We start from the raw sequence: 13189 nt of genomic DNA on the forward strand, positions 1-13189 counted from the left end.
TGAGTAGGTACATCGAGGCTCGAAGCCATCCCGTCACGGAGAATGCTTCGGGACTTCGCGCGACCTCCTCGGCGCCGCGTCGGGACCACGGCTTCGGCTATACGTCGTTCTCTGGCGATGTTCGACTTTTGAACAGCTGCGGAGGAGATGGGCACAGGTCAGTCTCCTAAGACTCTCGCGGCATCTCTCTCTCTCTCTCTCTCACACTTTCGTTTTATCTTAACACGCGGTAAAGGGTTTAGCTAGTGCGATAAGCATTCGCCGCTATAAAGGGGTGCGCGACGTGAAAGTGACTTTGCGCGACGATTCCCCGCGATTTGGTGTTAAATCGCAGTTTGTTACGTCTTGAAAAATCATATATCGCGATCGGTAGTACCTGATGATATCTTGAACTGGATATTGTTTCTATTTGTCGATAAATAAACCCTGTTCTCCAAATTCGAGGGATTGTGTTACTGCATATTGGAAAGCAATTATAATAGTGCTTAGAACCATTAACTTCTGCAAATCTTGAAAATTGAGAAATTGTGTATTGCATTTGCGCGCTTAATAGTGTTCGAATATTCTGAATGTTTATATTTATTAAAAGTTAAATCGTGTTTCGCGAGATGTTACATTTTATACTGCTATTGAGAGATAATTATAATTAATATTTAAATGGATATTTAAATGAATATTTAAATGGATTTTAATTGTGATGCTCGGAATTTTGGGAGTTATAGCGTGGTTGAAAGGCAATTAACAGTGCTCAAAACCTTATATATTTATGGAACTGCGATTATCGTAATTACGGAATTATATGAGTCAAAATAATTGAAAATGTTTTATGTTTGAATATAAATTTTTAATAAGTTTTTTTAATATTCGTATATAATATTGATTGGTTTTTAATAATTAACAGACAATTTGAACATGATTTTTTTTTACAAATAAATGGGAAATGTATTCGGGAAACTTATTCGAATCTCTAAGTAACTATTATGTTGATTACGCTTTCTTTATCGGATAATCAGAAATTAGATGAAAATGTCTGAAAAAATAAGTCATGATTTTTTTGATATGTTTCGAATAACATATGTTTGAAGAGTAATTAGAAAGCAATGTTTTGTTATCTAATTCCATTAAATATATGCTTATAACTTTTACTTTTAATATAAAATATCTTTGTAATTTATTTATTGATCTCCTTTTATTAAAATAAAAATTTGATAGTAAATCTCAATAATTTAAAAATTTCATCTTATGTAGTAATCTGTTATTAACAAATTTCTCGGGAACTTATTAGATACTTTACACTCTTAATAAATATCCAAATTTACAAGACATTAAAAAAATTTTTTTTAAATGATATGTCTCAAAAATAAAAGCTAGCAAATTTAAGCTAGAATTATTTTCAGAACATGGAAATTATTTTTGATATGATTTTTGATATTTTGATTAAATATAATATGAAGAAGAAAAAATATTTAGGCTGGGTTGTTCCACATCTTTTGATAAACTTCAGCTCACTGTCTTACTCTTTTATCTCTTTACTCTTTTACTCTTTTGTTTATCCAATAGATAAATTACTACACATAATTCATCCGAAGATGCAATAACCGGCCTTTTATCTTCGGGAGGCCGCGGGAGGCTATATTTGAGAGATACATAAAAAATATGTTTGTAAATATCTTTAAGTAGCGACATTGACTTATAAATAATATCTATATACTTATAGATAAAATCGCTATTATATGAATCATTAAGATTCTAACAGTTCATATGTAGTCGGACAGGCAATTGGGATCATATATATGTCATACAGAAATTATAAATTTTGATAAATTGTACATTGAGAAAAATTTCTGTTGAAAATGGACAAACTAGAAGATCATATCAATAAAAATTCTGATTATTTCAATCAGAATTATAATAGATTTAATTAGAAAAAATTCTGATTTTCAAGACCAGAATTTTAATTAATCCAATCAGACTTTTTTTTCAGCGCAATTATTTCAATATAACATTTTTTATTTTTTTCAAGTTGTTTTTTGCAAAAAACAACTTTGCAGTACCGATTTAAGATATTTCTCAGATACATTGCGATCTCCAACGTTAGATGAAAAACTGCGATCTGCTAAGGATTAAGAAAATATAGAGACTCAACTAATACGTTAAAGCTAATCGGCGGTTCAAATTCTCTTTCAAGATTAATTCAGACATAACCATAAACAGCGAATAATATGGCACAATATAGGATATATAGAAGAAGAAGAAGAAGACGTTGGTATACACGACGAAGGCAGTAATCCGTTGGGGTTGAAGTAACCCGGGTTGATCGGGTTAGGTTGGTTGTGAGACGCGAAGGCGGTTGATTTCCCAGGACGGGGAAGGAAGGCTTTGGTTGGCTTAGGCATGACCGTGTTTTTCTTGCCGCGGATCATTAGGACGATTAGGGTTCCTATGAAAAGGGGGAAACAGATTAGCACTGGTGATCTTCTTGCGGCCCGCCCGCTTTTCTTAAACGGGATTTCGTGAGAATCCTTTAACCGTCGATCTCTTTTTACTTGATAATTATTTCATTGTTGTATATAATAAATCTTATAATTTAATCTTGTTATCGCAATGATTATTATATCATAATTAATTAATAGATGTAGAATGTAGCTATTAATTATAATATTAGCTTTGAATTTCTCTAATATATATTTATGACACAATCTTTTAGAAAATTCTGTTTCCGACGAAATTTAATTCTATGAATTATATAATGTATAAATATATGATTTGATATACAAGTGTTATTAATTTTGTGATTCTAATTATAGTATAAAGTTTGGAAAAGTATATTTACTTTTTTAACTTTATAAAGTTTGATTGAAAATAAATCAACCAGAAGATTCCGATTATATCATTCAGAATTCCGGTTATCTCAATTAGAATTTCTTGGTTAAATCTACTAAAATTGAGATAATATTCTAATTGAAATAATCGGAATTCTGATTGATATAATCAGAATCTTCTGGTGTGTTCATTTTCAACCAAACATTTTTCTCAGTGTAATTATAATAACAAATATGTAAGAAAGAGATTATTGGAGATTAAGATATTTTCTACTAAAAATTAAAATATTTTCTAATTTTGAAAGAATAACTTCAAAGAGATCAATCAAAGAGAGAATCACGTAAAAAATATCATGTATTTTTTATTATAGGAGACAGATTACTTGACATACTGTGTGATGTATGTGGCGACCGTAGTTCTGGAAAACACTACGGCATTTACAGCTGCGACGGTAATACTAATAATAATAATAATAATAATAATAATAATAATAATAATAATAATATTTTAATTCAATTTTTTCTTAAAAATTTTAACCAAGATTTCCAAAAAAAGATCAAATATATTAAAGACATATTAATTACGAATAAATTTTTTTATATTATTCACTTAAATAAATCTTCCTCATTGGCATTGTTGGATATTTGAAAATAATTTAACGATAACAAATTTGATCATGTATGCCATATTATTATATGTATGTAAATGTTTTTATGATTATTATCAGGTTGTTCGGGATTTTTCAAGCGAAGTATACACAGCAATCGGGAGTATATCTGCAAAGCTCAGGGTGCTAAGAAAGGACGTTGTCCAATCGACAAGACTCACAGAAATCAATGCCGTGCTTGTCGTCTCGCTAAGTGCTTCGAAGCTAACATGAACAAGGACGGTAAGTGTGTCATGAATGATATTAATGTTTTCAATATGCGATAATGTGACAAATTTATGTAACAAGTTTGAAGTTTAATTTGTGTAATTTCATAAGATTATTGCTCATCTGCATTTGCTCAATTAATTCTCTGTCTATAATTAAATTTTTTTTGTCATAAGAAATTTCAAACTCTGAAATAAAAGGGAATGGAGTATGATTCCTTTATTGTTAAATTATATTTTTTTCTATTTTCTTTTCATTTTTACTCAATTTTTTTATTAAATAAAGATATTAATCTTTATTTAATCATTTAATTAATTAAAAGATTGCAGATTGTAGGAGTAAAAATATAATTGCAGACGGAGAGTTAATTGTATTTAGCAGGAATAGTTGATTGTATATTAATATCGGCAACTTTTTCTGTTAATATTATCAGTAATGAAAATTAAATTGCTAAAATATTGACTGCCACAGAATAGAATATCTTTCAAAATGAAGTAATAAAATAGATATAAAATAGTTATAGATATAAAATGTTTTAAAATTCTTTTTAATTACTTTATTTTATTTATGTCCTCTTTTTGGTGCAGATAGGTTGACTTTTTATAAATTCTATTTATTTTGTAGAGCAAATTATTAAATTTATCACGAATGAACTTATTACATATAATTATTTTTTTACCTAAAACTTATATTTTTCGAAGCATTTTTTTAAGTAATCAAATAAATTCAACTTGATTTAATATTATTTAATGTGATCATTAATGTCTTTAAAATTTATGTCTTTGAGAATTTCAAAATTTTTTGTGTACATATTCCTGATATTCGAATATTATTATAGTGAAAAATTAAATAATAAAAGTCATTTTTCTCCGTACAGTAGTTTTTTAAGTATTAACGTTTGAAATTTAACTAATCATAAGTGTGCTTAAAAAGTCATCTGTCCGTGTGACATGCATGGAATGATATTAGATAAAATTAAACAAAACGTTGCCGCTATATTACACGGATGACTTTTTGACCAACATTTATGATTAGTCAAATTTTACACGGTATACTTAAAAGGCTATTTAATAAAAATGATTTACACTTTTATTACTTAATTTTTCACAAAGTTTCACGCTACAATAATGTTCTCTTAAATATTGGGATACCCTATATATATTTTATAAATATCATTCGAATAATTATTTTTTTGAATTTTATACACATTTATATTTTTTAATAGAATTGATTATTTAAATTTCTGTTTGGTGTTTTATGTTTTCATATTTTAATGCGTCATATTGACGTAAAAATATTTGTTAAGCAAGTCCATCAATAATAAAGTCATAAAAATATTTGTCAAATCTATTAATTAATAACTGCAAGAATCGATTCTCTTGTGTTTTCGCGAAAGGCCGCAAATAAACCACGAAGAAATCGACTGTAACTATCGGTCAACCAAACCCTCCTAAATAAACCTCCGCCAACAAAGCGTTGACCACAGTCGAACAGTTCACGCGTTATCAGTGTAAAAGCTAACGTAATGAAACCGATATCGATGAACAAGATATCACTGCTGATGAAAATTTCAGGTGCTAATGCGTCATCTTGGGTTGAATATTATTTTGTCTATATTGCGCGATACTATGGGAAATTCGAATGTGGGCTTGCTAACCGTGAAGGTGTTATAAATGAATACGCACTGTCATGCGACGTTTCGATTTTTCGGTGACGTCTCATTTGATCGACGTCACATTTCTTAGGGCACTTTTGACATTTAATAACTTGAAGATATTCATTCAAGCATAAAATGGAATCTTTTAAAATGAAATACAAAATAGAATGTTTTACAATTCTTTTTAACTACTTATTTTATTTATCTTTTTTTGGTGTAGACAGATTTATTTTTTATAAATTTTATTTATTTTATAGAACAGATTATTAAATTAAAATTTTCATTTCTGAATCAGAAATTGTAAAAACATAAAATCATGGATAGCTTAAATATTATTTTGCATAATTCGTTGAAAGAATGAATATATCTCAGTATTAAAAGAAGATTAAGTTAAGTCTTTAAATACAAATACATATAAATCTGGGCAATGTAAAAAAGATATATGTATAAAAGATGATAAAAATGATAAGTGTATCTTTAATTTTTTTCTTTAAACTTATTTTTTGTCTTCTTTCGGTTATTTCAAAATCATTTATTAACTAAATAAAGAAATCAGGAAAAAAGAAGGAAGTCATAGAGTGATAAGATTTATGCGCTATCATTTTCTATCTTGAGAATAAAAAATATTAAAAAGTTTGTAACAGAACATTTCGAGCATCAAACAACAAACAATAATCAATTTCGGCAGAAGCTAACTTAATTTTCTTGGCGGTTACTTAAAGATGTAAATCATTTATAGCCAAACAGAAAACGCAGACTTATGCTAATGTATCCATTATCCATAATGTGCCCATGAATTATTTCTCGATTCAGAAGCGATATTTAGAAATGAGCGAGCTCTTGATCTTCCACACAAGAGTTACACGGATGGGTTTAGGTGTACACGGGTCGATGTTCCTCGCCATCGACGGCGATATAACAGCGGTGGAGGCTCGTTTTCTGGGACGCTTAGCAGGGGCTGGATTCTGTGCGGAGGTGGAGAGAGGTAGTGGCGAGATGGAAAGAGAAAAGGTAGATGGGATGGGATTCGCGGCAGGGTAGAAGGGAGGGAAAGTAGGAGGGAAGGAGGGGGTGATACGAGACCGCTTGGCAGGGATGAGGGTGCTCAGGGTGTCGGGGGTGTTTAATGCAGGACGGGTGCTCCGGTTCCCAGCGGTTGTCGAGGCTCCAGACGCGAGTAAGAGAGGAGATTCAATTAGTGGCAGAGCTTCCTAACGTTAAGGAGACTCCACACGGGGGTTGAAACACACAGATCTTCCTCACCCCACCGCTTCCTTTTACCGACACCTTCATCCGCGAATACACTCGTACACGCTAACGCTCTGCCACGTCATTCTCTGCCTCTGTCTCGAAATTACTCGTACTTTGTTGGCGGAGTTAATTAGATGCCGTGATTAATTGCTGACGTATAGCCAGAACAGCAGAATGGCGTCGAGGCACTCTTTGTTTCTATATATAACTTACTACGGTATTTTCTTTTCTTTATGTATAATATACATATATATATATATATATATATATATATATATATATATATTAAAAAAAAAAGTTGATAATTCAACAGTCATTGAAACAGTCATTGAACAGTCATTATATATCAACATATTTGCCAAAAGTATTATAAAGTTTGTGTTTTATTTCTGTACTTTCTCTGGTGAAATACATGATGAACTGGTGAAATACATGATGAAATAAATTGAAGTGAAACTAAATTTTATTCATATTTTCTAAGTTGCTTTTTAAATAAGAAAGCATATAAGATTTAATTCAATATAGATATACAATAGAGAGACATATTTTATTAACGAAATCATATCGTCTATTTAAATCATATCGTCTATTTAAATTATTAATAAAACATTTAAATTATTAATAACAAAAGTTTGCTTGTGGCTAATCAAATTAAGACTATTTTACTGACTTTCAAATCATCATGTCTGATACCATACGGTACTTTACTACTAATTATTCTAAGAGTTTTACACATGTAAAAAATTGAACAATTTATTTACATAACATAAATCTATTCTTATTATATTAAAAATTTAGTATAAAATTTTGAAGAATTTAAAAAAAGAATTTATTGTTTGATCATTAAATAATATTCATACTTTTCAAAAATCCTTTTCGTATATAGGAAATTTATTTTAATCGCATTTCAAATAATATTGTTAGATCTTGAATAAAATTTTGAAGACTTGAATAAAAGTTTATTATTCAATGCGTCAAATAATATAAATATTTTTTGAAAATGTATTTAGTATAGAAAATTTCTATTCACTGTACATTTGATATCAAATGGTATCATTAGATCCTAAATAGTTTAACATGTAAATTACTTAATTCAAATATTAAATTAGAATTGAACAATCAAATTAAGCGACAAACAACAACGTGGAGAGCAGAATTTATTTCGTCCGAGAAATCAAATCCTTTAAGAACAATGAAAAATTATAGAAATTATAACATTAAAACTTAGTTCTTATAGTATCATAAAAGCATTGTATAATCGATCGAAGTGGTCTTTAGAAAAATATGCTCGATATTCGCTTTATAAACGCGAAGTTTATGATAAGAGTATAATCGATATTTATAGTTCATCTTATTTTAAGACCGTTTTAAGATGCTAATACAACTCTTTAATTGGCCATAATCATGATACTTTGAAGATGAAATTATATTTGTTCGTTTTTGTACGATAAAAATTGTCAAGCCTGTTGATTGATTATTAGAATAGAAAGATGCGAGAAGCTCTCTGTTCTGTGGCCTTTGTGAACAAAAACGAATAAATGAAATAGCATCGTAAGACTGTATTTAAGACAGTTTTTAATATAAGAACTTATAAATATTGGTTTATAACTATATAGAACAGCCACTTGAATTCGACGGACATTGAAATCACCGAGCCTCGAAAAACGTTGTGAAGCGCCCATAAGATGTAGGTGACCACTCGGGGTATGCGCTATACATTATGTACGTGGTACTCGGCGCATCGCGAAGCCCCCGTGACGCCGCAGGCGCGCAATCATCCGCTCGCTGACAACCCCGAAACCTCCAACGCACTCACACCCGCCCGACGTAATCGACGCGCTTTCCTCTTTCCACGAAAATTCGTTCCCGCCTGTGATATTATCCGTCTGTGTTGGCGCACCGTGTCGCGCCGGCAAAATGCCGCCCTCTCACCCTTGTGCGATTTCGCGCGCGCACGCACACGTACAGATGTATATATATGTATTACGTGAAATATGGCGTTAAATGATGTCGGAAGATTACCGAGCGGCTTACCGGATGGCGGATTTGTAATTCTTGGCGATCGTCAAGGCTCGCGAAAGGAAACGGATTGTCATACATTGGTAATATTCTTAATATTAATACTTTGTGCTTTAACTGTACAATTACGTTTACAATTTTGTCATATTATTAAAACGTGTAATTTTATATTTTGAAAAATTATTACTAAAGTGTCTGTTCTAAAATAATCTTAAACTATCTTGAAACAAATCAAATCAGAATGTTTATATTAATCACTTAGAGAGTTTTTATATTTAAAGAAGAAAGTTTAATGTCTTTTAAGTTTTACACATTTAAAAGTGTTCGCCAGAAAAGAATTAAACATTTTTTTTAATTGTGAAAGTAAGAAGTTATAGTGAGAAGTAGGTATAAAAAAATTTATTCGTGGGATGTAACGTATATTTAAACAAGAATTTGTTTCACTGAAATAAATCTTTATTTAAATATAACAAAATAAAATTTTAGCAAATGAATTATTTTTTTGTTACAATGGGATATGTTTCACAGAGATGTGTATTTTGTTACAATAAAATTTTTTTATAACCAATAATCTGAAAAAAATGTCAGCTGTAACATTTCTTACAAATATTTCAATTTTTTTTTAATGTACTATATTTTTTATATACAATACTTTATATACAAACAATATTATATTTATCTTGATATATTACCATAATATTAAAAATGTTTAGGATATATTCGCAATATATCACTAAACTCTATTGAATTAGAATCATATTTTAATAATCTTTCATTTTTCAATATTATATCAAACATACTTTTCTTTTTCAAAGATTTTTAAACTATTAGATCATTGTTAAAAATATGAGTGTAACAGAATTTACTACAAAATTCTTTCCATTATTTTGACTGTTCATATTTGATAATATTTATATCTAAAAATTGTAATTAGTATTATAAAAGAATATTGACAAACAAGAATTACAAAATTTTTAAGCCGCTTTTATCGTGATTCAATTCTTGCTTATCTTATCTTTTTCAAATTCATTTTCAGTTAAGCTTTGAAAATTATTTAAATTTCTTATCAAGTTTTACTTAAATTATCTTGCGAAGTTATCTGTATATTATTTCACGAAGATATGCAACTATAACGATTTTCCTGCAGTTTATACTTTGTTAAAAAGTTAAACGAAAAGCGAGAGACCAGAAGATGATGACTCTCCAATGAAACTCTACGCTCCACGACTTTTCCCGGAACCGTATGGTCAACATCATTTCTAGTGTACACACATTCAGATCCACCAACACACTTGGATCTGCAAACTTTGCCTCGTTTCATGCCCAATCGATCGTTCGCTACTTCAAACTTTAAATCTCTTTGTCTCCGTTCATAATTCGGAAGAACCCTTTCTGAAAGTATCAAACACTTTGAACCGGAATTAAATCGAAGCGTTTGCCCTTTCGACAATTATAGATTGGAATTATTCAAGCGTTTTTGGAGTACGAAGTTCAACGTCTAACAATTTCAGTGATTAAAAATAATTCAATTATTTTAATGTTATAAATAAGTGTTCTGAAGACAATTAAAATTCTTCTTTCAAATGAATCTCATTTGTTGTGTAGTAAATTATTGTAAAAGTATAGAGACAGTTATCACACTTAGTTTGTAAACTAAGTAATTCTAGAAAATTATATATATTCTAGATAATAAGTAGTAAATAAGTAGAGGAAAAAATAATAATGTGAACTCCTACTGTTAATGTGGACTGCAATTAAAATTCTGTTATAATTAACACTATTTCTTACAAAAGCTTTTTAATTTATTCTTAGAGATATCGAAGCTGTGAAACAATTACTGTCACGACTGACGCGACCTTTTTGTTGACAATTGATTGTTTATCTGTTACTACAAGATACTTCAAAGTATTTTTAGTGATTTTCAATATCAAGTTTAACATGGTTTAAAGTTCGTAAGTAATGAGATTATAATAGTAAATAATGAGTTTACCCTAAATTAATTCTTAAGGTACTTTTCTTTTATTTTGATAAGATAAATAAGCTTGATTATTTTCTTTGGAATATAATTAAATGTAAATTTTGTTAATGTTTTTTTATGATATATAGTATTAGACTCTCTAACAAGTGGATAATGTGGGCCAAAAAACCTTGCAAAGTTTGTCCTCTCTAATCAAAGTTAAAAACTGTTATTTGAGATTCTAAAAGCTCTTTTTACGCTTTTATATCCAAGTTCCTTTTATGTTCAAGTGTCCAATTGCGCAAGGTATAATGCCGCAACATATTCTACAAAAATCCGAAGGTCTCGCGAGTTGCACGCGAAAACGTTTTATACTGGCGAATGGCACTCGAGCACGATTCGAGGAAAATAGAAAAAGAAGGATAAAGCGAAATACGCTGAAGAGAAAACAGAGAAAAACGTACAGAAAAACGATGACAAGATCGATCAAAGGAGAAATATGATGAATGCAATGTGTCTTGATCTCCAAATATTCGAAGCTCCAATCGCTTTAAAATAAATTTTATAAGTTTTAGCAAATTTTAATTCCATTAAAAATATATTTTTCATGCTATTATTTTTATTAAACACATTTATATTTGTATAAAATCAAAGATACAGCAATAAAGTAGTAAAAAACACGACTTTTCTTGCTGAGCAAAAGAAATTTAACATATATTTAATAAACGTGTTTCAATTCATACATTGTAATATCTTTGCACAAGAATACAGTAATGTAAAGTAAATCTTTTAGAAAAGAACCTTTTTACTTTTACATAAAAAAACCCGCCATGTTAATTCTGCTTTCGGATTCAAAAACGATTGTAGATCTAAAGTTCTACATTTCGTTCATGTACCATTTAACAAAAAGTTACTACGAAAAGTTATTCCCTAAAAATTGTTTCGAGAGACCCTGTAATATTTTTGACCAGCCCTGGATGAGGTCGAGGGTAGTGACAGCACACAGGGGGAGTCGCGTGGGAGTAGACGGCTGGTAACGCAACGAAGCGAGGCGTGCCGTACACGCGACGGGCAGCATCAATCCATCCACATAAACGGTAAATGCTAAAGCGGACCTGGAACAGAGCGAGGGGTACAGTGGATGTTGTCAGTGCCTTCTCGCCACTGGACAGATATCCTTCGAAAGGACACGTACATTCAAATATCGTGAGTCAAGGACATTTCCGACGGAAAGACTGTACGGAACGTAAAGCATGCGATAACTAATGTTTTATATAACATAAATTATATATGTATACATATCTTTGGAAAGTAAGATATTTTAAATATACTATGAGTAACCATATAAAGAAAAGTCGAGAAAATTAATATTGTAATAAAGACATTCTCAATATTTTGTTTTTAATTCAAACAACAAAAAGTTTTCGAATAAAATAAACTTGAAGATTGATTCTTGCAAAACAATAGAAAGAAAAATTAGAGCCTAGACACGAACGGGAAAATGTTAATATAAATGTGATTTATTTATTCATAAAAGAGGACAGTAATGTATATTTTGACTATACGAAGACTTCATTAGCCAAAAGTAAAAGGCTAAATTATCATATAAAACAAATAAATTAAAGAGGAACAAAATTATAAAGTCAACAAGAGTCTATATCTGAGGTAGACATATATAATAAAAATAAAAGAAATAATAAAATAGATAAAACGTTAGTTTGCGAATGTGTCGATATCAAACTGGACATTCGTAATTAAAAAGTATAAGGCAATTCTGTTGCGAAAATGTGTTGAGTCAGATTATAAAGTTAGCGTAGTCAAAGGTAAAATATCTATAAAAAAGTTCAAATGATCGGATAATGATAATCAAATATTGATTTTGTAATTAACAAGAAAATCAAAATGTAATCAAATGTAAAATAAACATATTATAATAATGTAAAGAATAAAAAATTATGAGAACTTAATAAATATAAAATATAATAAAAAGTCATAGAAGCATTTATACAATCGTCGTTTTCAAATTTTAAAAGTTTAAATTCTAGTCAATTTTAAGTGATGTTTTAGATAATCATCTTTTTATAAATCGCGTATATATATATGCGATTGTATCTTTGGCTTTAATAAATGAATCTTTCAGCGCCACTCTAGATATGGCATACTCAATTTTTTTTTATTTTATATGCCATATTTTTTTATTAATAAAGATACATTATCTTCCTCGTATTCCTTATCATTATATTTTTTAATTTCTGACATTTTCATTACAAAAAATATATTGTAAATATATGTTTAAAATTTGTTATAATATTTTTATTTTTACCAAATATGCTGCTTCCATAACAAAACGATATAGTATAATATTTTGAAGGGTTAAAATAATAATAATAATAATAATAATAATAATAATCATCTTGTGATAAAATTTCTTTGAATAAAATTGGCTTTGAAATTTAATTTTAGACGCATCTATGACATGTTTCATTGAAACTTACTTTATTACAGTAATAAGCATTTATGATGGTATTTATGATGCTTACTGTACGAGGAGAGAAGGAGGCAAGAGAGAGAGAGAGAGAGAGAGAGAGAGAGAGAGAGAGAGAGAGAA

At 29.4% G+C, this 13189-nt stretch overlaps 1 protein-coding gene across 1 annotated transcript in view; it reads left to right on the plus strand.

The window, feature by feature from the left end:
* Window positions 1-147: 147 nt before the first annotated feature.
* Window positions 148-13189, plus strand: part of LOC105627784 (nuclear receptor subfamily 2 group E member 1) — a 31536-nt gene continuing 18494 nt past the window's right edge. Inside the window, exons 1-3 of the mRNA XM_012209063.1 lie at window positions 148-157; window positions 3194-3274; window positions 3551-3712. Coding sequence (XP_012064453.1) covers window positions 148-157; window positions 3194-3274; window positions 3551-3712 — 253 coding nt within the window. The remainder of the gene's footprint in view (window positions 158-3193; window positions 3275-3550; window positions 3713-13189) is intronic.

Source organism: Atta cephalotes (genome assembly GCF_000143395.1).
Source record: "Atta cephalotes unplaced genomic scaffold scaffold00010, whole genome shotgun sequence".
Lineage (NCBI taxonomy): Eukaryota > Metazoa > Arthropoda > Insecta > Hymenoptera > Formicidae > Atta > Atta cephalotes.